The sequence below is a fragment of the Micromys minutus genome (assembly GCF_963924665.1).
Source record: "Micromys minutus genome assembly, chromosome: 13".
NCBI classification, from domain to species: Eukaryota; Metazoa; Chordata; class Mammalia; order Rodentia; family Muridae; genus Micromys; species Micromys minutus.
In genome coordinates, this window is record NC_137982.1 from 58,353,967 (window position 1) to 58,381,718 (window position 27,752).

At 35.0% G+C, this 27,752-nt stretch overlaps 2 protein-coding genes across 2 annotated transcripts; both read right to left on the reverse strand.

The window, feature by feature from the left end:
- Window positions 1–308: 308 nt before the first annotated feature.
- LOC308429012 (olfactory receptor 5L1-like) lies at window positions 309–1,247 on the reverse strand (the record flags this gene model as incomplete). The annotated part of the gene is made up of 1 exon (XM_080927659.1): window positions 309–1,247. The coding sequence occupies one exon, from the start codon at window positions 1,245–1,247 to the stop codon at window positions 309–311; it is 939 nt and encodes a 312-aa protein (XP_080783785.1).
- A 12,143-nt stretch (window positions 1,248–13,390) lies between these two features.
- On the reverse strand, window positions 13,391–14,329 carry LOC308429018 (olfactory receptor 5L1-like; the record flags this gene model as incomplete). Its single annotated transcript, XM_080927664.1, has 1 exon — window positions 13,391–14,329. The coding sequence occupies one exon, from the start codon at window positions 14,327–14,329 to the stop codon at window positions 13,391–13,393; it is 939 nt and encodes a 312-aa protein (XP_080783790.1).
- Window positions 14,330–27,752: the final 13,423 nt, after the last annotated feature.

A 27,752-nucleotide genomic window follows, 5' to 3' on the forward strand; every position in this document is an offset into this window, starting at 1 on the left:
ACAGAATTTAAATTTAAAACTTTGCATAATCCATATTAGATTTGAGAAGACTTTACAAACAATGAAACATGATTACCTTGGTATAATATGAATCAAAACTAACAAATTTAAATTAAATGATGAAATTACTATGCAAGTTTAAACTTTTAAGTGCTATGATAGTAAATTTAAGAGTCACAATACTGACAAAGGAAAAAGAGTCACTAAGAATAACATGGACATTTCAACAACTTCTAGGCAAACATTTTTTCATCTATTAATGTCTATGCCAGTATCTACCTTTGGTCATGCATCAAACAATACAATATTCATTGGGAATATATCTTAGAGTTCACAACTTTCCTGAGAGCACCTTTGACATCCTTGTTTCTGAGGCTGTAGATCAAAGGGTTGAGCATGGGAATCACTACAGTGTAGAACACTGTGGCTACTTTGTCAGCATCTCTACTGTTGTCTGAAGTGGAAGAACAATAAATGGAAAGGATCGTCCCGTGGAAGACAATGATGACTGTGAGGTGGGAGGCACAGGTGGAAAAGGCTTTGCGTCTCCCCTCTACAGAGCGCATCCTCAAGATGGTGATGAGGATAAACAAGTAGGAGGTAAAGATAACCACAATGCTAAAGCTCTCATTGAAGGTGGCTACAACAAATAGGAGCACTTTATTAATAGTGACATCAGAGCAAGCAAGGCTCAAGAGAGGGGGCAGATCACAGAAGAAGTGGTTGATCACATTTGACTTAAACGATGGGATCTCAAGGGCTAAGCACAAATGAATCAGAGAACACACTGATGCACACAGGTAGCAGCCAGACACCAGTAACATACGTAGATCTGAGGACATAATAACCATATATAGTAGTGGGTTGCAGATGGCTACAAAGCGGTCATAGGCCATCACAGTCAGCAGGAAGATTTCAGAGATCACACATGTGCAAAATAGGTAGAATTGGACCATACATGCCAGGAATGATATGGCTTTGTCATTATTGAAGATGTTAGCCAGCATTTTAGGCACAATGATGGAGGAGTAGCAGAAATCCACAAAGGACAGATGGCTGAGAAAGAAGTACATGGGTGTGTGAAGTTGAGAGCTGACTTGAATCAGTGTAGTCATTCCCAGGTTGGCTAAGACAGTGACTCCATAAATGAGAAGAAAAAGCAGGGAAAGAAAACCACTCAACTCAGGGACATCTGAAAATCCCAGTAGGATGAACTGTCCCACAGTGCTGCAGTTTTCCTCAACCATCTGTCACATTTGAGTGTTGCTTGAAAATATATCTTTATTATTTTTCATTTTATATTTTAAAATGCAATATAAACTCTCTTAAAATGCAATTGTGTTGTATATACCTGTAAATGTATTGGAAAATGTTCATGTAAAATTTAGCATTGACTGATATTTTGATTAAAAAAAAGTCATTAAAATCCACAGTTTAAATCAGAAATTACACCAGTACAAAACGTCTGAATTGTAATAAATTGTTTCAATTTGTTTTATCTGAATTGCAAACATATACATAAATTACAAAGAAGTAGCATAATGTGTTTTTCATTTAGTTACTCCATGTTCTCTGAAATTCAAATTCATTTACCCAGAGATTTCCTCAGTCAATGTTGTAAATATTAAGTCCATGAGAGATAATTTTCAAGGTAACTTTCACTAAGTCTTTATAGAAACTTACACAACTATTGTTATGAGTCATTTGCTCCTATGTTTTAAAATGTAAGAATGGATACAAATTCTATATGATTTACGTCTGTGAAATAACCCTCTGATATAGACAAATTTAATGCAGCCGCACTTCTCCTTTGGCAGTAGATCACATTTAAAGACTGTTAGGGCTACATGATCTAGCTGGAATTCAGACACAGCATATATTTTTAAGCCCTCAAGCTGCAATGCAGAGCCATCCTTATTATACACAATTAATTGAAAACAATGTAGGTGAGGTTATTTGTAGAAGGAAGCAATCATGTTTGGAAGCTCTGTCTAACTGAGGAACAGACAAAGTGCAGAATCAGATACAGATTGGACAGAATGAATCTGAAATAGTGTATGTTCAATTTTCTGACACAGATAAATATAGATGACTTAAGAAAACTGTGCATAGAAAAACAGAGAGACTCAGAAAGAGATAGAAAGGAAAATAGGAGGCAATTTTACTAGAATAGTTTTACAAAGGCAGGTTGCAAGTGAAGAAAAAAGGAAGAAAAGAATGACAAAGAGTCAGAATTTTAGAACAGATTCCCAGGGATAGTCTAAGGCCAATCATGAAAATCCAGGGTTAATTTGTCTGCTTGGAGAGGAATTTTTCAACCAGATCAGTGGGGTTGAGCCATGCAGCCTGAATTCAGAGAGAACTAGGAAACATTAACTTATTCAGCAGTAAATCTCTGAGACAAGAATTACCTCAGATGGTTTACACACTGATTTGCTTAATTTTTGATTACTACTTTCAATTTTATATTGATGGCTCTTTAGCTTATTTCTAAAACTATATTGGTTTAGATTTCTTGGAGAAATTAATCAAAGGTGTAGACAAAGTATTGTAACAATTGCCTGCTGATAATTTTCAATGTTTCAAGGTGTTAAAATTTATAAATTAAGTAGAAAATTTAGGGTGACTGAAAAATGTTGTAATAGATATGAAAAATATTGTACTTGATTATCTAAATTTGTAAAATATAAAGCCAAAAATACAGAAAAATAAAATGGAAAATGAAGCATATACACAGATAGATTAGATAGATAGATAGATGATAGATAGATAGATAGATAGATAGATAGATAGATAGATGATGGATGGATAGATAGATAGATGATGGATGGATAGATGGATGGATGAATATATATATATATATATATATATATATATATATATATATATATATATAGAGAGAGAGAGAGAGAGAGAGAGAGAGAGAGAGATAGATAGATAGATAGAAGATAGACAGATAGATAGATAGATAGATAGAAAATGCATGAGGCATTGTGTGCTGGGGCACCAAACAGAAAATTTTGGAGGAAAGATTGTAGAGAAGACAAAAAACAAATTTTATTTTAAATCTTTCAGTTGGTTTCAAAGACTTGAAGGTAGACTAGTTAATGTGTATTATTTTAAATTCAGGTCATTGTTCTGATTTGAAAATGTTAATTCCTCAAATGTACAAAAATGACTATTTTTTCATTGAATTTAGAACAAAAGAAAAACATTATTTTGAAAATGTGTAACAGGAAGAGTTACATGGTGACTAGATCCTGATATAGCTGTCACCTGAGAGGATCTGCCAAACCTTTACAAATACAGAAGCAGATTCTTTCAGCCAACCGCTGTACTAAGAATAGGGTCCCTGGTGCAGGATTTGGAGAAAGGACTGAAGGAATTGAAAAGGTTTGCAACCCCATAGAAAGAACAATATCAACCAACCAGACACCCTGATTTCCCAAAGACTAAAACACCAACCAAATAATAGACATGGAGGAACCCATGGCTCCAGCCATATATATAGCAGAAGATGGCCTTATTGGGCATCAATAGGAAGAGAAGCTGTTGGCCCTGTGAAGGCTGTTTCCCCAGTGCAGAGGAATGTCAATGTGGGTAGGCAGGAGTGGGTGTGTGAGTGGGAGATTACTCTCCAAGAATCAGAGGGAGGGGAGATGGGATAGAGGGATCCCCAGAGGGGAGACTAGGAAAGGGAATAACACTTGAAATTTAAGATAAGATAATGTACAATTAAAAAAATCTTGCTTATTGCCTCACAAGCACTGCTTCTTTTAATCTAGGAATGTGATACAGGATGATACTAATCAGTATGCAAAGAAAACTTTTCTTTCAAAATATGGAGGAAGTCTGGTGATACCTTGTTGGAAGGCTTCTGATCTCACAAGTATACTGATATTTCACACAAAACACATTAAACAAACTGTGATGTAGACTAAACTGTGAATGGAGCCACAGCTGGAATTCCTGTATAAGACCATATTTGGCATCCTATTTCAACACTGAAATAAATCCCCTCTCTTCTGCTTCAGCATGGTTCATTTGTCTATGCTTCTACATGAACAGTTATAAGAGTTATTTACTGCTAAACTGAGTATTGCAATGACCATAAGCAAAATCTCCAAACAGCCTTTACCAGATTGACTAGATGAATTTAGGACAAACATGAATAATATAATATGTAGGAACAAGCATTCACTTCCTTGGTTCACATGGTTTCCCTCTTAGACCAATAACTTCCCAGTGGCTTTCCTTAGATTAAGCTGATAATATTTCCTGCCAGGATTTTCTATTACCATGGAAGTGACATATTACCCAACACACATTTCAAAAGCATGCTGTCTATTAATACATATTCTAGAAGCCATGCATAGACACAAAATAGCAGTGGTTTATGAATCAGTAGTCTTCCTTTACAAACTTTTCATTATAAATGTTTTAATATTATCCCATAGATAAAATAATGATAATTTTAATGCTCAGAAACTATTATTTCAGCTTATTCTACCGAAATCGGTGGTGTTAAAAATATCCAACAAACTAACCTGTGAAACAAACATTATATACTTCCTTCTGCTTCTAAAGATGTCACTGCAGAAAATCCAGTTTTTATGTGTTAGTCTGAATCCCTAGAGCCTATAATCTTAACCTACTGAAAACAAACACAAGTCTCAGTGGGACATTAATGTGGCAAGAAGAAAATACTCCCTATTGAGATTAAATTATTGATGTAATGAGATATAAAATAGAAATATTCAATAGTGCAATTCATTGTGTATTTATATAACATAATTTATTTGAAGTTTCTTGATGAACAATGTATGCCACATCTAAGCATTACCTCTGTGTTATATGAGAATAAATCACATGGATATTCCCTTATTTTAATGATATACCCTAGACTCACTAAGGAGTCTGAAGTCACCATAGAAATCACCCACACAAAAGAGAAATGTGATAGTGAGTATACCTTGATTCTCCTTTACACCAATAATAAACTAAAGATCATCATTGTCATGGTTCAACTTTACAAAACTGAATGAGGTCAACATTTCTTCCTGACATACAGTAAAAATATGTGACCTCTGTTAAAGAAATACTATTTATCATTTTGTTTTGTAAATTCATTTGACAAAGAACAGATAATAGGCATTGAAATTTTGGGAGAATAGATACCATGTGTACTGAGGGAGATCATAACACTGGCATATTTCATCACCTATTCTCACATTTGGTCTTTTCCTAAGTATACAAGGTTGCCTTAAAATATGTGTGCTTAGCATCTGTGTATGTTTATATATACATCAAGCTGTATTAAAATGTAATAGTGTAATTTGACACAAATAATATGTCCAATTCTTAATAGTCTATGCATAACTGTTTAAAACTAATTGAATATTTTATTTTTAAAGGATTTATCAAAGTATTCTTTTATATATTATATCTTGAGATAATTTTTTCCTGTTCCTTAAGCATAAGATTTTCTTTCTTTCTTTACATCTTCATTGTTAATCAAAACAAAAGCAAATGCCTGAAGTCTAAAGCATAAAGATCATTGAGATTTGGTTATACCTGGCTTTTTACCTTTTTCCTCAAAACTACTCAAATTGATCATTCATTTAATATAAAATAATGATATATTGTACATAATTAATGGATTGTTTTAAAGTCAGATGCAATGTTGTTGGTGTAAACATAGTATCCACTAATTTATTTTTAATTGATGTTAGAAATATAATCAAACTATGCACATTGAAGTGTAGAGTCCCACAATAATAAACTGGGAGATTATCTATGGAGAGTAGCCCTGGGAGACACATTGTGTAGTATCCTATTAGATGTATCACATAAATTTTTTGGGAGGTTTCCACTTACCTTAGATTTAAAGACATAAATAAAAAACATTTTAAGATTATGTTTATTCATTTTATAAGCCTTTGTATTTCTTTTATAACCATAAATATTAGAAGCTTACTATTAACATTTCACCTTATTATGTTTTTATTTAGATTTACTTATTTGTTTTTTTTTGTTTTCCTTTTAATAAACTTTATTTTAAAAACAAAGATATAAAAAAAATTAAAATATTTTTGCATGAATGTACACAAATACAATTGTGTCAGTTCTTGGCTTCTTTTCTCTTTTTTAAGGTTTGATACTCTGCATTAAGGACTTACTAGTTACAATGAGCAAAAAGTCCATGTAAAACTGGGTGTAACCCGGATTAGTCAATGTTTTTTTGGTGTGTAAAGATTGAGAATGATTTTTTTTTTGTTTTGTTTTGTTTCATTTTGTTTTCTTTTTTTCTTGAACTTCATACAGTCTGTGAGGTGTTCCTAGGGCAGTCTGAGCCTCTGGGGTTAGCATCCCACTATCAGTGACTGCCATATTATGTCATTTCTTTTGTGACTGGGTTATCTCACTCAGGATGATATTCTCTAGATGCAACCATTTTCTTAAGAATTTTTTAAGTCATTGTTTCTGATGGCTGAGCAGTACTCCATTGTGTAAATGTACCACAATTTTTGTATCCATTCATCTACTGAAGGACATATGGGTCCTTCCCAAATTCTGGCTATTATAAATAGAGCTGCTATGAATATTGTGGTGCATGTATCTTTGTTGTATTTTGAAGTGTCCCTGGGGTATATGCCCAGAAGTGGAATAGCTGGAACTTCAGGTTGTATTATGTCCAATTTTCTGAGGAATCGCCAGACTGATTTCCAGAGTGGTTTTATCAGTTTACAACCCCACCAACAGTGGAGAAGTGTTCCTCATTCTCCGCAACCTCACCAGCATCTGCTGTCATCTGAGATTTGGATCTTGGCTAATTTGACTGGTGTCAGGTGGAATCTCAGGGTTGTTTTGATTTGCATTTCCCTGATGGCTAAGGATGGCCAGAACTTCCTTAGATGTTTCTCAGCCATTCTATATTTCTCAATTGAGAATGTTTTGTTTAGCTCTGTACCCCATTTTTTAATAGGGCTGTTTGATTCTCTGGTATCTAGCTTTTTGAGTTCTTTGTATACCTTGAATATTAGGCCTCTATCTGATGTGGAGTTGGTAAAGATCTTTTCCCATTGTGTTGGCTGCCATTTTGTTTTCTTGGCAATGTCCTTAGCCTTACAGAAACTTTGGAATTTCATTAAGTCCCATTTGTTAAACTTTGACCTTAGAGCTTGAGCCATTGGTGTTTTGTTAAGAAAAAATTCTCCTGTGTCTATGTGTTCTAAGGTTTTCCCTACTTTCTCATCTAATAGTTTCAGTGTATCTGCTTTTATGTGCAGATATTTGATCCACTTACACTTGAGCTTTGTACAAAAAGATAAGAAAGGGTCTATTTTCATTCTTTTGCATGCTGAGTGCCAGTTGGACCAACACCACTTGGTGGATTGGCTGTCCTTTTTTCATTGAATATTTACGGTACCTTTGTCAAAAATCAGGTGACCATATACGTGAGGGCTCATTTCAATTCCATTGATCCATGTGACTATTTTGGTACCAGTACCATGCAGTTTTCAGCACAATTTCCTTGTAATATAGATTGAGGTCAGGTATAGTGATTCCTGCAGATGTTTTCTTGTTGTTGAGGGTGGATTTTGCTATTCTAGGTCTATTGTTGTTACAGATGAAATTGCACATTGCTCTTTCCAACTCAATGAAGAACTGGGTTGGTATTTGTTGGGGATTGCATTGAATTTGTAGAATGCTTTTGGTAGGATGGCAATTTTTAAAATGTTGATCCTTTCAATCCATGAGCATGGGAGATCTTTTCATTTTCTGAGATCCTTCTCGATTCCTTCTTTAGAGGTTTGAAGTTCTTGTCATACAGGTCCTTCCCTTGCTTAGTTAGAGTCACACCAAGGTATTTCATAGATTTTATGACTATTGTGAAGGGTATCTTTTACCTACTTTCTTTCTCCACATCTTTGTCCTTTGAATATAGGAAGGCTACTGATTTGTTTGAGTTAATTTTGTTTCCAGCCACTTAGCTGAACTTATTTATCAGCTGTAAGTGTTCTCTGGTCGAATTTGTGGGGTCACTTAAGTACACTATCATGTCAAAGATATCTGCAAAGATATCTGCAAAAAGTGATGTTTTTACCTCTTTCTTTCCGATTTGTATCCCCTTGATCTTCTATTGCTGTCTAATTGCTCCAGCCAGGAATTTCAGTACTATGTTGAATAGGTAGAGGGAGAGTGGGCAGCCTTGTCGAGTCGCTTATTTTAGTGGACCTTGGATTCCTGTTCTTTCCAGGACTTTTACATGAAGGGGTGTTGAATTTTGTCAAATGATTTCTCAGCATCTAGTGAGATGACCATGTGATTTTGTTCTTTGAGTTTGTTTATATGGTGGATTACATTGATGGATTTCCTTATATTAAACCAACCCTGCATCCCAGGGATAAGTCCTACTTGGTCATGGCGAATGACCGTTTTTATGTGTTTTTGGATTCGGTTTGCCTGGAGTTTGTTGAGTATTTTTGCATCGATGTTCATAAGTGAGATTGGTCTGAAGTTTCCTTTTCTTGTAGGGTCTTTCTGTGGTTTAGGAACAAGGGTTATTTTAGCCTCAAAAGATGACTTGGGTAGTATTCCATCTGATTCTATCTTGTGGAATAGTTTGTAGAATATTGGTGTTACGTCCCCAATAAATATCTGATAAAATTTGCACTGAACCTTTCTGGACCTGGGCTTTTTTTTTTGGTTGTGAGGCTTTTGATGACTTCTTCTATTTCTTTAAGTATTATGGGATTATTTAGATGGTTTACCTGGTCCTGGTTTAACTTTAGGATCTTGTAAATTTCTAGGAATTTATCCATTTCCTCTAGATTTCCCATCTTTGCGGAGTATAGGCTTTTGTACAAAGATCTGATGATTTCGTCAATTTCCTCACTTTCAGTTGTTATGTCTCTACTTTCCTTTCTGATTTTGTTAATTTTTATATTCTATCTTTGCCCTCTAGTAAGTCTGGCTAGGAGTTTATCAATCTTGTTAATTTTCTCAAAGAACCAGCTCTTTGTTTTGTTGATTCTTTCAATGGTTCTTTTTGTTTATGTTTGGTCTATCACAGACCAAAGTTTGATTATTTCTTGCCTTCAACTCTTCTTGGGTATATCTGCTTCCTTATGTTCTAGACCTTTTAGCTGTGCTGTCAAGTTGCTGATGTATACTCTCTCCAGTTTCTTTTTGGAAGTGATCAGGGCTATGAGTTTTCCTCTCAGTACTGCTTTCCTTGCATCCCATAGGTTTGGGTATGTTGTGTTTTCATTTTCATTTTATTCTAAAAATACTTAATTTCTTTCTTTATTTCTTCTTTGAACCTGCTATTGTTTAACAGAAAATTGTTTAGTTTCAAAGTGTATGTGGGCTTATTTTTGTTGTTGTTGTTGTTAAAGACCAGCCCTAGTCCATGGTGATCTGAGAGGATGCATTGGAGTATTTCAATCTTCTTATATCGATTGAGGCTCATTCTGTGTCCAATTATGTGGTCAGTTTTCGAGAAGGTGCCATGAGGTGCTGAAAACAATATGTATTCTTTTACTTTAGGATGATATGTTCTGTAGATATCTATTAATTCCAATTGGTTCATAGTCTCTGCTAGTTTTGCAGTGTCCTTGTTCAGTTTCTGTTTCTATGGTCTATCCATTGGTGAGAGTGGGGTATTAAAGTCTCCCACTATCATTGTGTAGGGTGAAATGTATTTTTTGAGCTTTAGTAGGGTTTCTTTTATGAATGTGAGTGCTTTTGTATTTGGAGCATGTATGTTAAGGATTGAGAGTTCCTCCTGAGAGATTTCCCCTGTAATGAGTAAAAAGTGTCCTTTATTATCTTTTTTGATAATTTTTAGTTGGAAATTTACTTTATTCGTTATTAGAATAGCCACTCCATCTTGCTTCTTGGGGCTGTTTGCTTGGAAGTTTTTTCCCAACCTTTTACTCTGAGATAGTGTCTGTCTTTGTCTCTGAAATGAGTTTCCTGTATGCAGCAAAATGATGGGTTTTGTTAATGTATCCAGTCTGATAGCCTATGTCTCTTTATTGGGGAGTTGAGTCCATTTATGTTAATAGATATCAAGGAATAGTGGTTTTTGTTTCCTGCTATTATTGCTTTTGTAGGTTGAGTTGTGTCTGTGTCTTTTTATTCTTTTGGTTTTCTTGCTTAGGAGTTTTCTCGTTTTTACTAGGTCGTAGTTTCCCTCATCGTATTTAGTTTTCCACCTATAATTCATTTTAGTGCTGAGTTTGTGGTCAGATATTGTGTATATTTAGATTTGTCTTAAAATATCTTCATCTCTCCATCTATGTTGATTGAGAGTTTTGCTAGGTATAGCAGCTTGGGCTGGCACTTGTGCTCTCTTAGGGTCTGCATGATGTCAGTCCAGGCTCTTCTAGCTTTCATATTTTCTGTTGAGATATCGGGTGTGATTCTGATTGGTCTCCCTTTATATGTTACCTGACCTTATTCCATTACTGCTTTTAGTATTTTTTCTTTGCTTTGGGCATTTGGTGTTTTGACTATTATGTGTCGGGAGAAATTTCTTTTCTGGTCCAACCCATTTGGAGTTCTGAAGGCTTCTTTTTTGCTCGTGGTCATCCCATTCTTAAGTGTAGGGAAGTTTTCTTCTACAATTTTTTCTGAAAATATTTACTGTACCTCTTAGTTGATATTCTTCTTCCTCTTCTATTCCTATTCCTTATCCTTAGGTTTCGTCTTCTCATTGTGTCTTGGATTTCCTGGACATTTTGGGTTAGGAGCTTTTTGGTTTTTGCATCTTCTCTGGCTGTTTTGTCTATGTTTACAATGTTGTCTTCGGCCCCCGAGATTCTCTTTTCCATCTCTTGTATTCTATTGGAAATTCTTGCTTCTGTGACTCCTGATTTCTTTTTTAGGTGTTCTACCTCTAGGGCTATCTCTTTTAGTGTTCTGTTTATTGTGTCAATTTCCATTTTAAATTCCTGCTTCCATTCCTTAATCTCTTTGGTTCTGTTTTCCTCTAGTTCTTTGATTTCTTTGAGTGTTTTTTTTTTTTTTTTCTCTTTAAAAGCTTCTGATTCATTTTGCTTTTCCTCCCATTCTTGTTTAAGGATCTCTATCAGTGTCTTGGGGTATGATTTTAGGTCTGCGTCTTCTTTTTCTGGAGTGTTTCTCATTCCAATGTTTGCTGTGATGGGAGAGCTGGGTACTGGTGTTGCCAGGTTGTCTTGGTTTTCTTGGGATATGCTCTTTTGCTCTCCTCTTGACATCTTGTTGTCAGTGACATTTTCTTGTCTTTCCCTTGTACCTGGTCTGTGTCCTTGGATCTCCACTGGTGTGCCCCAAAGCCTCTGGCTGGGAACAAAGGTCCCAATGCTGGGTTCCTGGTCCCTGGATCAGGCAGGGCCGGTGTGTGCTTTCTGTGCGCAATCAGCTGAGATCTCTCTGCTCCCTGGCTGCTCAGATCTCTTTCTCACTAGTCCTTAACCTTTGGGAACTGTAGATTTACTTTTTAGATAGTGTTTACTTTTTATAAAATATGTGGATTAGGTGAATAATAAGAATTTAATACTTGAGACCTATTCTACCCCCTTTTTGTGATTTCTGCATTATTAAAATCTTACATGTGTAGATATATATTTTTTTCAAGTAACAGCCAAATTTGATTCATTGTTAAATATATTCCAGAGTTACTGCATATTCATATATTTTGGAAGTTTAATTGATCTTTTTTTTTTTATTTTTTAAAGTCTTGAACAGACTTTAATATGTACACAAAATTTACTCTCCTCTTTTCTTGGTGTCTTTTCTTTGACTGTGAAAATTTAATAAGCTATGTTTGTTTTATATCAGTGTGTGTACTGGTCGTACAAAGCAGTATGTTTTATTATGTTTTATATAATTATATTTTCTTTACTGATATTATTTCTTTAACCTTTTCTGTACAATGGTATACATACACTGTTATCCACCTTCTCTGTAATAACCCTCCTTCTAATTTTTTATATTATATAGACTCTTACCCTCATCTGATTCTGGTCCTGCCAACTTACAATTGTTTTATTGTATCATATTAATGCTATAAAAGTTCAGGAAATTCACACAAATATATATTCAAATTATAAATATTCAAATCTAGAACTTACATGTGAAATAAACATTGCATGTTTATTTAATTCTTAATAATATTATCTCCAGTTTTGTCTGTCTGCATACAAAGAATTTAATTGTATTTTTTACATTGAATGAAAATTTACTCTCTATAAGTGCCATCTTTTATTCTCTATATGTACTCATCTCATATTGGTTATCTGAGCTGATTCTTGTTCCATTTTTTTAGAGTAATGCCTCAATAAATATACATGTGCAAGTATGTCTGATGTAGAATAGAGTGTGTTGTGTATTTGCCAAATATAGTGAGAAGTTGTGAGCATGCAGATGTTTATGTGTATTCAGGTACACATATTAATAAGTATGTATGTGAATGTGTATGTGTGCGTGTGTGTGTGTACATGTGTGTGTATGCATGTGTATGTGCATTTGTATATGCTTATTTGAGTATGTATGCATATGCAGAAATGTGTGCAGGTTTGTATGGATATTCTGGTGCTTTTGTGACTTTAAGTATGTATTGTCTCTATGGGTGTGCATATGATTGTGGCTATTTACACAAACAGAAACTCTGAAAGTCTATTTCAACTGAAATTGTATTGGCACAAACTCTTATTTAAGAACAATTTACTGATGCCCACACCCAATGAACAATCTGTACAGCATATATGCTTGGTTTTACTTTTCCGAAACTGAAAGTAGAGGGTTCTATTACCTTGTCTGAACTCTCAACAACAAAATTAATAATCCAGAAACTTGAAGAAAATCGTAAAAGATAATAGTAAATAGAGGAAATACAAAACCCTTTCAAGTACTCTGAAGTGACAAACTTCAACTGGCATTTTTCTAATTGAATATAGATTTTTCTCACATAAAATATATTCTGAACACAATTTCCTTTTCTTCCAAAGCTCCCAAACTATTGTGCATGATAGACATTTGATACTGAAATGGATAATAATGTCCATTATGAATACAAAGTAAAATTGAAAAATTTACAAAATCTGGTTGTTTTTTTTAGATTTAAGAAGAGCTTTAGAAAATGAACTGTAAATGTATATGTTGTAGTAGGACAAGAAACATAAGTAACAAATTTAAATCAAATTATGAAATGGACTCTAAATTTTGGAATCTAAAAAATGACAAACTTTTAAATTTAAGAGTCAGAAAACAGAACCAAAAAAAAAAAAAATCACACAGAACTGTCATGTATCTTATTTCTATTGCCAGCAAATGTTGTTCCTTTAGTAATTACTCTGCCAATAACTACCTTTGACTATGTATCCTGACAATGAAACATTCATTGGGAATATATCTTAGAGTTCACAACTTTCCTGAGAGCACCTTTGACATCCTTGTTTCTAAGGCTGTAGATCAAAGGGTTGAGCATGGGAATCACTACAGTGTAGAACACTGTGGCTACTTTGTCAGCATCTCTACTGTTGTCTGAAGTGGAAGAACAATAAATGGAAAGGATCGTCCCGTGGAAGACAATGATGACTGTGAGGTGGGAGGCACAGGTGGAAAAGGCTTTGCGTCTCCCCTCTACAGAGCGCATCCTCAAGATGGTGATGAGGATAAACAAGTAGGAGGTAAAGATAACCACAATGCTAAAGCTCTCATTGAAGGTGGCTACAACAAATAGGAGCACTTTATTAATAGTGACATCAGAGCAAGCAAGGCTCAAGAGAGGGGGCAGATCACAGAAGAAGTGGTTGATCACATTTGACTTAAACGATGGGATCTCAAGGGCTAAGCACAAATGAATCAGAGAACACACTGATGCACACAGGTAGCAGCCAGACACCAGTAACATACGTAGATCTGAGGACATAATAACCATATATAGTAGTGGGTTGCAGATGGCTACAAAGCGGTCATAGGCCATCACAGCCAGCAGGAAGACTTCAGTGACTACACATGTGCAAAATAGGTAGAATTGGATCATACATGGCAGGAATGATATGGCTTTGTCATTATTGAAGATGTTAGCCAGCATTTTAGGCACAATGATGGAGGAGTAGCAGAAATCCACAAAGGACAGGTGGCTGAGAAAGAAGTACATGGGTGTGTGAAGTTGAGAGCTGACTTGAATCAGTGTAGTCATTCCCAGGTTGGCTAAGACAGTGACTCCATAAATGAGAAGAAAAAGCAGGGAAAGAAAACCACTCAACTCAGGGACATCTGAAAATCCCAGTAGGATGAACTGTGCTACAGTGCTGCAGTTTTCCTCAACCATCTGCCACTTTTGAGTGTTGCTTATTTGTTATTATTTAAAGTTTAGTTTAACTCTTCTAAGATGGTGGGGTGTAATACACATCTGTAAATATAAATACATCTTTTTGTGAAATTTAGAATTACTAAAACCTTGATAATAGAAGTAGTTTTAGCCCAAAGTTGAACTCAGAAATCACACCCAATTTACAAAGTGTGGATTGTACTTAATTGCCTCAGCTGATTTTGTCAGAATTGCAAACATGAATTTAAATTACACAGAAGCTGCATAAAGTACTTTTCATTTAGTTACTTCACTGATCTCCAAAATTACAAATTTATTTACTCAGTTTTTTCACCTGCTTATATTGTAAATATCAGGCCTCTGCAATTGACTGACGAGTTCAAAGGTGATATCCTTTGAGACTCCAGAGAAACTTATATAACTTATGGGATGGGTTATTTGTGTCTCTAGTGTGTTTTAACATGGATTCAGGGTTAAGTTCTGTATTATAATTTACCACAGTACAATAATTACACCCACATAGAGGAATTTTAATCCAGTCCCATGGGTGTTTGGGTAAGGTATCATAACCAAAGACCTCCTACGTATGCATTATCCAGATTGAATGCAAGCAGTCCATACACCTTTAATGCCACAGTGTGGAACACAGATACTCTTTAGTACACAAATTTAATCTAATCTCAAACAATGTAAGGAACTTTCATTTGTAGAAAGAAGCAACCTTTTTGAACGTGATTTCTAATTGAAGGGCAGAAAAAGTGAAGCATCAGAGAACAATTTGACATCATGAATCAGAATTAAGATATGTTGAGCTCTCAAGAGAATAAACAAGAGAGAGAGAGAGAGAGAGAGAGAGAGAGAGAGAGAGAGAGAGAGAGAGAGAGAGAGAGAGATGGAGACAGGTAGACAAGGAGACAGAGAGACAGAAAGAGAGAGACAGAGACAAAGAGGTTTAACCAGAACAAATTTACAGAGGAAGTAAGCAAATGCTAAAGATCCAGATTGCCAGTGTTAGTTTGAGGCCAAGGAGATAAACTCAGTGAATCAATCAGTTTTGAATGAGATTTGAGCTGGAGCTTTAGAGTTGATCAAGCCATCCAAAGTTTAGGTAGAACTAAAAGCAATAAGCCTCTGAGATGACAATTATTTCAGTAAAATAAGAGTTATATTCACATACTGATTCAATTTATTTGAATTTAATTTCAGTCATGGTTGAGAGAATAAATAATCTTGAATGTTACCTTCAAATATACATGGCTTTTCAATTTTTTAAATAAAAATATATTTTAAAAACAAATATGTTGTTTTGAATTTTTTGGAAAACTTATCAAAGATAAAGAAAAATGAAACAGCAATTGGGTACTGATAATTGTTAATATTCAAAGGTATAAAACTTTATTAATCAAGTGGAAAATTGAGGGTGATTAGAAAAATCGTTTAATAGATATGAAAATATATATCACATAACTCTCTATATTTGTGTAATTAATGCACAAAATACAAGACAATAAATAGAAGTTAAAAGCTTGATGGACACAGGGCAAGCATACATATAAACTACATACTTTCCTGTACTTTTAAACATTTTATTTTTTTAGTATTATTATTTGGAAGAATTGATAAGATAACCAGATTCTAAAGCAAGTTTTCACATGACAGCTGTCAAGGAAGTGGAGATAACTTAGAAATTTGAATCTTAAACATGTAAAAAGCCCTTCCTTGTAGACTTGCCAAGACCCCTGGGTGAAACGTCCATGAGGCATAATTCTGGGGCTCAAAGAACATAATAATGGAGAAAAGAATGTAGAAAGGTCACAGAATATATGAAGTTCAAGAAAAGAAAAAAAAGAAGAGAAAAAACCATTATGCTTAATCCTTACACACCAAGGAAACTTTGACTAATTCCAGGTTATATTCTGTTTTACATGTACTTCATGCTCACTGTAAGTAGTAAGATCGTAATGCACACTATCAAACCTTTTAAAAATAAACAAGCACTGACAAAAATATTTTTGTATACTTTTATGCAAAAATGCTTAAAATTTGTACATTTATCTTTGCTTTTTAAAATAATTTTTTTTCAATAAAAAAGAATGTCGAAAGGTCACAGATAAGCTTTTTGACAATTTGATGATTTACCAACTGATCTCAAAAACTTGAGGATGGATTTGTTACTATGTATCATTCTCAAAAAATGTCATTGTTCGGATCTGATATTGTTCATTCAGAAAATGTATAAGAAAATGAGTTATTTAGCTTTTACTGAGTTAAAAATGACTATTGAGGAATAGAATGAAAGGGGAAAAGTGGTTGAACTGTAAAAAGAGATATAAAATAAAAGAAAATTGAAATAAAAATGTAAAAGAGAAAATGATTGATCTATTACATGATTAATGGTGAAAAATATTTTGCACATTGCCTCCACCAAACACTACCTTTTTCTTTTCTTGGTAAGGAATGTGATACAGGAGCATATTCATGAGAACACAAGGACACTTTCTTTTGTTCACATGGATTTCATTTTCTACGTGTTGAAAATAGAGTGCCAATAATCATTGGCAATAATCATTATTGAACAAGTCTCTTAACAGATGGTGCTATGCAAGTAGGCAGATTGAAGCAGAAATTTTTCTATCCTGTTTGGCAACTGTGAACCACATTGAAAAGAATGGCAAGATATCATAGAGGTGTAGTGGTGTTATTCCTGTTTTGATAGTAATGAACACATGCATAATTGAACTTCAGACCTGTCCAAGAGGAGAAAAATCATGCTTGGTAATAGAAGTCTAGCTAACTAACTTACCCATTGATCTGAGCAAAAATTGAGTGAATAGTAGGTGTTGAATGGAAAAAATGAGAAAAAGGAAGGGTGAGGTGATATAATCATATTACAATTAAAGTAAAGATCATTAACTTTTATGTATTAAATGTAATGTTAAGCAAATAAAAATAGTATGTTTCTCTACTTATTAAAATATTACTAGACATACAATGATCTCTTCTGTGTATAACATAATCCAAGATTCATTGAACCACTATTTTTTTATATTCCATATTACATCTCTAATGAATTCATTTTTACCAATTTTATTAACATTGCTGATGTATTGTTTAGTTTTTAAACCCAAGTAACTTAATTTTGAAAATGTTATCATGTTCTTAAAATTAGCCCATAATGCTGTCTCTATCAGAATTTGTTCCATTCACTTTCACTTTTTATCTTTCTCTCATGTTCTATCTATAAAACTATCTATGAGACACTTTTTCAAGCATTTGTTATCTGTATGTTTACAGACCATATCATAAAAATTTGTTCTTTAATATTTCCTTGTTCTAATAGCAAAATTTTATTAGATCTTGCTCTCAGGGTTTCCTCTCAAACCAGTAACTATCCAATGCCTTTTTATAGATTAAATAATAACATTTCCTGTCAGGATTATCTATTACCAAGGAATGAATATATTATCCTATATGCATTTTATAACATGTTATATACTAATGCACACTCTAGAAACAAGGTAAAAAGACAAAATATTAATGGTGTCTTCTTCCATAGTTTTTTTTACAAACTCTTCTTTTTAATGCAATCAACAATTATGTTATCCCACAGAGGAAATTACTCAAATTTGAGCTCTCAGAAACCATTATTTCAGTGTATTCCACTAACAAAAATGTAGTTAAGCGTTTTCAACTAACTCACCAATGAAACAAACAGTCCATATATCCTTCTGCTCCTAAAAATGTCATTATGCAAAATGTCACAGTTTTTATGTTTCATTGTGTATCCCTAAATCTTATAATTCTTTTTTTCTAAAAATAAGCATCAGTCTCTGTGGGACATCATTGTGACAGCAAGAAAATACTTCCTCTTGAGATTAAATTAAAATATAATGAGATACAAAATGGGAATATTCATCAGTGTGATTCATGGTACCTTAATGTAACTTAATTTAATTGATGTGTCTTGATGAACAATATATGCTACAACTAAGTTTTACCTGTGTTTAATATGTAAATAAATCACACAAGATGTGTTTGTCTTATTTCAGTAATACACCACCAATACAATAGTCAAGTCACCATAGAGTTGCCCCAAATCAGAGAGAAGTGAGTGAATACAGTGAATCCTCATGATGCAACTTTATCAAACTAAATGTTGTCAGTATTTATTTCTAACATAGGCTAAAAATATGTGATCTTTGTTAAAAGGAGCAGGTGGTTAGTAAATCTGTATGACAATGACAGATGATAGTTGCTAAATATTGGGAAATTAGACACCATGTGTACTGAGAGAGGCAATAGCACTAGTATACCTCATGATCTCGTCCCACATATGGTCTTTACCTAAGTATTTAAGTTTGACTTCAAATACATGTGCTCAAAGCAGCCTGTGTGTGTTCAGATGCATCAAAGTGTTCAAAACTGTGTTAGAATAATTCAACTCATATGATGTTTCCAATTCTCAGTTGTCTATATATAGTTGCCTAAAATTAATATGAGACATTTTTAACTGTGAAGAAATTATCAGTGCCCTTTTACAAACTGTATCTTAATATATTTTCTCTTGTTCTTTAAGCACACAAGATTTTGGTTACATATTTACATCTCCAATACTCAAATACTACAATGATCAAAACAAAAGCAAAGACCAAAAGCCTAAAGCATGGGGACTCTTTGTGTTTTTGCCATGATATATGACTGTTTTGTTTTTTCTCAAGACAATTTAAATTATATATTCATTTTATATAAAATAATAATATATTAGGCATACTTTAGTTTGTCAAATAATATGCTTAATTCAGGCATAATATAGTTAATGATCATAGAACATCCTCCAATTTAATTTTAGTTGAGAGGAGAAATATTATCACATTATGTATGCTCTTGAAGGTCAGAGTCCCACAACAGTAAAATGGGAGAGCATCTATAGAGGGTAATAATGGGAACTATGATGTACAGCACTCTAACAGATGTTGTTCATAAAGGTTTTGTTGAGTCTCAACTTATTTTATACCTAAAGACATGTTTCAGAAATATTTCATGAGTTGGATTATTCTTTTTAGAATGATTGGTATTTTTAACAATATTACCATTATAGGCTCACTATAAATGTACAAATTGTTCATGAGTGAGCATCACTGGAGTATCTCCAGATACAGGATTTCAGTTAGGTGTTCACCAATGTGTTCAAATCACTTTGACTGTGAATCTGAAATTCCTAGGGTTATACACACAATAGAGGAATAAAATTGGCACCATAGAAGATGGAATTTGTAATATATGCCTGAATTTAAGATAACATAATTGGCCAATCAGGAAGCATATTTTCCCAAGTAATCATAGCTGCTTTTACAAACTTTGGAGGATACATATTGGTTCTGGATTTATGTGTCTTGCATCAGTTAATATCATATAAAAGGTAGACAGAAATACAAAAGCTCTGATTGAGGATGTCATATTTTCTTTTCTTTTTCTTTTTATTTTTATAACATTTTGTTCTACCTTATTTGTTTGGTATTTTCCTCTGTTTATACTGTCTTAGGTTTCATTTTATGTATTTTTTTTCTTATTTATTTATTTATTTATTTATTTATTTATTTATTTTAAGATTGTAATTAAGTAATGGTGCATACATATACATACACATATGTATATATGTAGCAATAATATAGAAAAAGAGGCTATTAATTTGAGAGGATAGAAGAGAAACTGGGAGGGTCTGGAGGGAGGAAAGGGGAATGTGATACAGTTCTATTTTAATTAGAATATATACTTTTTTGTTTTTCTTTCTTTCTTTCTTTCTTTCTTTTTCTTTAACTTTCCTCAGACTGTGACTTGTTTCTGGGGTGTTCAGAACTCTCAGGGTTTAGTATCCAATTATCAGTGACTGCATATTATGTCTGTTCTTTTGTGACTGGGTTATCTCACTCACAATGATATTCTCTAGATGCATCCATTTACTTAAGAATTTCATAAAGTCATTGACAAATTCCGGGTTAAATCCTGATATACATGTACTTTTTGCTCATTGTAAAAAAAAAAAAAAAAAAAAAAGAAAAAAAGAAAAAAAAAAAAAGCCAAGCACTGATACAATTGTATCTGTATACATTTATGCAAAAATGTTTAAATTTTTTTATCTTTATTTTTTAAAATAAAGTTTAAAAAAAAGAATTTCATAAAGTCATTGTTTCTGATAGCTGAGCAGTACTCAATTGTGTAAATGTAACACAATTTTTGTATCCATTCATCTACTGAAGGACATATGGGTGTTTACCAGCTTCTGGATATTATAAATGAAACCACTAAGAACATTGTGGAGCATGCTTCTTTGTTGTATTTTGGAGTGTGTCTGGGGTATATGCCCAGAAGTGAAATAGCTGGATCTTCAGGTAGTACTGTGTCCAATTTTCTGAGGAATCGCCAGACTGATTTCCAGAGTTGTTGTCCCAGTTTAAAACCCTACCAACAGTGGAGAAGTGTTCCTCTTTCTCCACATCCTCTCCAGCATCTGCTGTAATCTGAGATTTGGATCTTGGCAAACTGACTGGTGTGAGGTGGAATCTCAGGGTTGTTTGATTTGCATTTCCCTGATGGCTAAGGATGTTGAGCACTTCCTTAGATGTTTCTCAGCCATTTAATATTCTTTGATTGAGAACTTTTTGTTTATGTCTGTACCCCATTTTTAATAGGGTTGTTTGATTCTCAGGAGTGTAGCTTTTCGAGTTCTTTATATACCTTGGATATTACGCCTCTATCTGATGTGAGGTTGGTAAAGATCTATTCCTACTCTGTTGGCAGCTGTTTTGTTTTCTTGACAGTGTCCTTAGACTTACAGAAACTTTGCAATCTCATTAAGTGCCATATTTCAATCTTTGACCTTAGAGCACGAGCCACTGGTGTTTTGTTCAGGAAATTTTCTCCTGTGCCTATGTGTTCTAAGGTTTTCCCTACTTTCTCATCTAAAAGTTTCAGTGTACATGGCTTAATGTGGAGATCTTTGATCCACTTGCACTTGAGCTTTGTAAAAGGAAATAAAAAAGGGTCTATTTTCATTCTTTTGCAAACTGAGTGCCATTTGAACCAGCACCATTTGTTGAATAAGCTGTCCTTTTTCCATTGAAAGTTTATGGCTCCTTTGTCAAAAATCAGGTGACCATATAAATGAGGACTCATTTCTGAATCTTTTATTCTATTCCATTGATCCACATGCCTATTTCTGTAACAGTACCATGCAGTTTTCAGCACAATTGGCTTGTAATATAAATTGAGGTGAGGCATAGTGATTCCCGCAGATGTTTTTTTTTTGTTGTTGTTGAGGATGTATTTCACTATTCTAGTTCTTTTGTTATTCTATATGAAATTGCACATTGATCTTTCCAATTCCTTGAAGAACTGGGTTGTAATTTTGATGGGGATTGCATTGAATATGTAGATTGCTTTTGGTAGGATGGCCATTTTTAATATGTTGATCTTTCCAATCCATGATCATGGGAGATTTTTCCATTTTCTGAGATCCTCTTCAATTTCTTTCTTTAGAGGTTTGAAGTTCTTGTCATACAGGTCCTTCACTGGCTTAGTTAGAGTCACACCAAGGTATTTCATAGTTTTTGTGATGATTGTGAAGGGTACCTTATCCCTAATTTATTTCTCCACGTTTGTCCTTTGAGTATATGAAGGCTACTGATTTGTTCGAGTTAATTTTGTATCCATCCACTTTACTGAACTTGTTTATCAGCTGTAGGAGTTCTCTGGTGGAATTTTTGGGGTCACTCAAGTACACTATCTTGTCATCGGCAAAGAGTGATGTTTTTATCTCTTCCTTTCCGATTTGTATCCCCTTGATCTCCTTTTGCTCTCTAATTGCTCCAGCCAGGATTCCAGTACTATGTTTAATAGGTAGGGGGAGAGTGGGCAGCCTTGTCGAGTCCCTGATTATAGTGGGATTGCTTCAAGTTTCTCGCCATTAAGTTTGATGCTGGCTGTTGGTTTGCTGTATATTGCTTTTATTAGGTTTAGGTTTCGACCTTGGATTCTCGTTCTTTCCAGGACTTTTAACATGAACGGGTGTTGGATTTTGTCAAATGCTTTCTCAGCATCTAGTGAGATGACCATGTGATGTTGATCTTTGAGTTTGTTTATATGGTGGATTACTTTGATGGATTTCCTATATTAAACCATCCCTGCATCTCAGGGTTGAAGCCTACTTTGTCATGATGAATGATAGTTTTGATGTGTTCTTGGATTCGGTTTGCAAGGATTTTGTTGTGTATTTTTGCATCAATGTTCATAATTGAGATTGTTCTGAAGTTCTCTTTATTTGTAGGGTCTTTGTGTGGTTTCGGTACAAGGGTTATTGTAGCCTCAAAAAATGAGTTAGGTAGTATTCCATCTGATTCTAACTTTTGGAATAGTTTAGAGAGTATTGGTGTTATATCCCCAATAATAGTCTGATATAATTCTGCACTGAAACCGACTGGACCTGGGCTTTTTGTGGTTGGGAGGCGTTTGATGAATTCTTCCATTTCTTTAGGTGTTATAGGGTTATTTAGATGGTTTACTTGGTCATGTTTTAACTTTAGCATCTTGTATATGTCTAGGAATTTGTCCATTTCTTCCAGATTTTCAAATTTTTGGAATAATTTTTGTAGTAGGATCTGATGATTTCTTGAATTTCCTCAGTTTCAGTTTTTATGTCCCTACTTTCCTTTCTGATTTTGTTAATTTGCATACTCTCTCTTTGCCCTCTAGTTAGTCTGGCTGGTGGTTTATCAATCTTGTTGATTTTCTCAAAGAAACAACTCTGGGTTTTGTAGATTTTTTCAATGGTTCTTTTTGGTTCTATTTGGTCTATTTCTGCCTTAATTTTGATTAATTCTTGCCATCTACTCTTCTTGGGTATATCTGCTTCCTTTTGTTCTAGGGCTTTTAGCTGTGCTGTCAGGTTGCTGATGTAAGCTCTCTCCAGTTTCTTTTCGGAAGCACTTAGGGCTATGAGTTTTCTTTTCAGTACTGCTTTCATTGCATCCCATAGTTTTGGGTATGTTGTGTTTTTGTTTCCGTTGAATTATAGAAAATCCTTAATTCCTTTTTTTTTATTTCTTCTTTGACCCTGCTATCGTTTAACAGAGCGTTGTTTAGTTTCCATGTGTATGTGGGCTTTTTGTTGTCTTTGTTGTTGTTAAAGACCAGCCGTAGAATATGGTGATCTGAGAGGATGCATGGGAGTATCTCAATCTTCTTATATCCATTGAGGCACATTCTGTGTCCAATTATGTGGTCAATTTTCGAGGAGGTACCATGGGGTGGTGAGAAGAAGTTGTATTTTTTTTTACTTTAGGATAATATGTTCTGTATATATCTATTAATTCTAGTTGGTTCAAAGTCTCCGCACGTTTTGCAGTGTCTTTGTTAAGTTTCTGTTTCCATGATCTGTCCATTGGTGAGAGTGGGGTATTAAAGTCTCCCACTATTATTCTGTGGGGTTAAATGTATTTTTTGAGCTTTAGCAGGGTTTCTTTTATGAATGTGGGTGCTTTTTTATTTGGAGCATATATGTTAAGGATTGAGAGTTTCTCCTGACAGATTTCCCTGGTAATGAGTAAAAAGTGTCCTTCCTTATCTTTTTTTGATAACTTTTGGTTGGAAATTTACTTTATTCAATATTAGAATAGCCACTCCAGCTTGCTTCTTGGAGCTGTTTGCTTGGAAGTTTATTTCCCACTTTTTTACTCTGAGATAGTGTCTGTCTTTGTCTCTGAGATGAGTTTTCTGTATGCAGCAAAAGGCTGGATTTTGTTTATGTATCCAGTCTGATAGCCTATGTCTCTTTATTGGGGAGTTGAGTCCATTTATATTAATGGATATCAAGGAATAGTTGTTTCTATTTCCTGCCATTATTGCTTTTGTGGGTTGAGTTGTGTATGTGTCTTTTTCTTTTTTTAGTTTTCTTGTTTAGGAATTTTCTTGTTTTTACTAGGCTGTATATTCCCTCATTATATTGGGTTTTCCACCTATAATATGTTGTAGTGCTGGGTTTGTGGTCAGATATTGTGTAAATTTTGATTTGTCTTGAAATATCTTCATCTCTCCATCATTGGTGATTGACAGTTTTGCTGGGTATAGCAGCTTAGGCTGGCACTTGTGCTCTCTTAGGGTGTGCATGATGTCTGTCCAGGCTCTCTAGCTTTCATAGTCTCTGTTGAGAAATCGGGTGTGAGTCTGATTGGCCTGCCTTTATATGTTACCTGACCTTTTCCCCTTACTGATTTTAGTATTCTTTCTTTGCTTTGGGCACTTGATGTTTTTACTATTATGTGTCGGGAGGTATTTCTTTTTTGGTCCAACCTATTTGGAGTTCTGAAGGCTCCTTTCATGCTCGTGGTTATCTCATTCTTGAGGGTAGGGAAGTTTTCTTCTACGATTTTGTTGAAGATATTTTCTGTGCCTCTTAGTTGATACTCTTCTCCCTCTTTTATTCCTATTATCCTTAGGTTCGTTTTTCTCATTGTGTCCTGGATTTCCTGGACATTTTGGGTTAGGAGCTTTTTGTTTTTTGTATCTTCTCTGGCTGTTTTGTTCTACCTCTAGGGTTATCTCTTTTTGTGTTTTCTTTATTGTGTCAATTTCCGTTTTAAATTCCCTCTTCCATTTCTTCATCTCTTTGATTCTGTTTTCCTCTAATTCTTTGAGTTCTTTGAGTGTTTTTCTTGTTTCCTCTTTAAAAGCTTCTGAATCTTTTTGCTTTTCCTCCCATTCTTGTTTAAGTATCTCTTGAGGTATATTTCAGGTCTGTGTCTTCCTTTTCTGGAGTGTTTGGAATTCTGATGTTTGCTGTTATGGGAGAGCTGGGTTCTGGTGTTGCCAGGTTGTCTTGGTTTCCTTGGGATATACTCTTTCGCTTTCCTCTTGCCAATTTGTTGTCAGTGATATGTTCTTGCCTTTCCCTTGTATTTGGTCAGTTTCGCTGGATCTCCACTGGTTCAGGTGGCAGATGGGTCAAGCCCTGTTCTATGCCTCAGAGTCACTTGGTGGGAACAGAAGTTCCAAAGTTTTTTTCCTGTTCGCTGGATCAGACAGGGCAGGGCAGGGCATGGCAGGAGGTGCACTTTCCGTGTGCACTCCGCAGAGATCTCTCTGCTCCCTGGCAGCCTAGGTCTCCTACCCACCAGTTGCTCAGCCTCTACGAGCTGCCGTTCCAGCTGTCAGATTGGCCAGGCTCTGCTCTGCGTCCTGAAGTCGCCTCTGGGTGGAAACAGAAGTTCCTAAGTTCTGTTCCAGGTCACAGTTGTTCAGTCTTTTTGAGCTGCCGTTATGGGTGGCAGATGGGTCAGAGTTCGCTCTGTGTCCTGAAGTCACCGCTGGGTGGAAACAGAATTTCCAAATTTCTGTTCCTGGTTTCTGGATCAGAAGGGCAGGGCAGGGCAAGGCAGGGGGTGCACTTTCCGTTTGCACTCCACAGAGATGCCTCCACTCCCCAGCAGCCTAGGTCTCCCACTCACCAGTTGTTCAGCCTTTACGAGCTGAGTTCCGGGTGGCAGATGGGCCAGGCTCCGCTCTGTGTCCTGAAGTCGCCGCCGGGTGGAAACAGAATTTCCAAATTTCTGTTCCTGGTCGCTGGATGAGGCAGGGCAGGGCAGGGCAAGGCGGGGGGTGCACTTTCTGTGTGCACTCTGCAGAGATCTCTCTGCTCCCTGGGAGCCCATGTCTCCCACCCACCAGTTGCTCAACCTCTATGAGCCGCCGTCAAAATTGGACTTTCTAAATGAAGTTTACTTCTATACATATTAATCATAGACTGAAATGAAGTACTTATTTCAGAAAATTGGTTGGCACTGAATCAAAGATTATTGTCAAGTGAGTTCAAAGGATGCTGCTGGTGCCAAGAAAAAATAGTCTATTTTTTTCTAGACATGAATAGAAAATACTGCAACAAAGACACATGCACCACAATGTTCATAGCAGCGCTATTTATAATAGCCAGAAGCTGGAAAGAACCCAGAGGTCCTTCAGTAGATGCATGAGTACAAAAAATGTGGTACATTTACACAATGGAATATTACTCAGCTATTAGAAACAATGACTTTATGAAATTCTTAAGAAAATGGATGCATCTAGAGAATATCATCCTGAGTGAGATAACCCAGTCACAAAACAATAGACATAATATACATTCACTGATAAGTGGATACTAACCCCAGAAAGCTCTGAACATCCCAGAAACAACTCGTAGACTATGTGAAGTTCAAAAAAAGAAAAAAAAGAAAAGAAAAAAGCCATTATGCTTAATCCTTACACACCATGAAAACTTTGACTAATTCCAAGTTACATCCTGTTTTACATGTACTTTATGCTCATTGTAACTAGTAAGATCTTAATTCACACTATCAAACCTTAAAAAAAAAACAAGCACTGACAAAAATGTATTCCTATACTTTCATACAAAAATGCTTAAAATTTGTACATTTATCTTTGTTTTTTAAAATAAAGTTGTTCAATAAAAAAATACTGTGTTTGAAAAGTGGGAACAACTCTGATTTACAGGAAAACCAGCATGTTTCAGTAACATTGTTTGGGAGCTTCCCTACCTGGAATATTTTCAATTTCTTAATCACATACATTGGTACAATCTATCTTTGTCATATTCCTCCACCACTCTCTTTCTCCCTGTAGCTTCCAACTTTTCTCATCTCATTAATAGCTTGATATATATGTGTGTGTGTGTGTGTGTGTGTGTGTGTGTGTGTGTGTGTACATCAAAATTAACTTATCATATGCCATGAGGCATGGAAAACTTATCAATAGCTTCTATTTCAAAGAAAAGTAGCTTTTCTTACTGCAGCAGTCATTACCTCCTACCATTTTCTCAGCTAGATGTGATGCCCTTTTCACAGTCTCCCCACAGGATAGATTAAATACTTTAAAATTCATTTCCTTTTTGTGGGCCAATGTACTGGAGGCTATCCATAGAGATCTATGACATGGCCAAGTAGGAGGGTTCAAGCAAAGGGAAAGGGGTGTGAGCAGGAAGAGGAAGTTGACTCCACTTCCTCAGCTGCTCCTGCTGCTACCTGTAATGTTCCTTCCAGAGGCAACACTGGCCATGTTACACTCAGCATGATGGTGCAGGGGAGCTCTGGTGGCTTTTCTGGAGAGCAGTTCTCTACTCTGGTGGCAGTGTTATAGCTTTTATGACAGGAGATCTCAGACAATAGAGTAATTCTCACACACCTTTATTCCTTCTGGATGGGATCTTTATACAGTTTTGAGGTGGGTTGGGGTCTGACATTAGGTGAGAATGAATATCATCAACCCACTCTTAGAATCTATAATTCTCTCCTTTGCATGATTTCCAGTGAGAAAAAGTAAAAAGATAATTACAGTATGGGAGAATCGGTTGGTTATGGACATGAACAATGCAAATAGA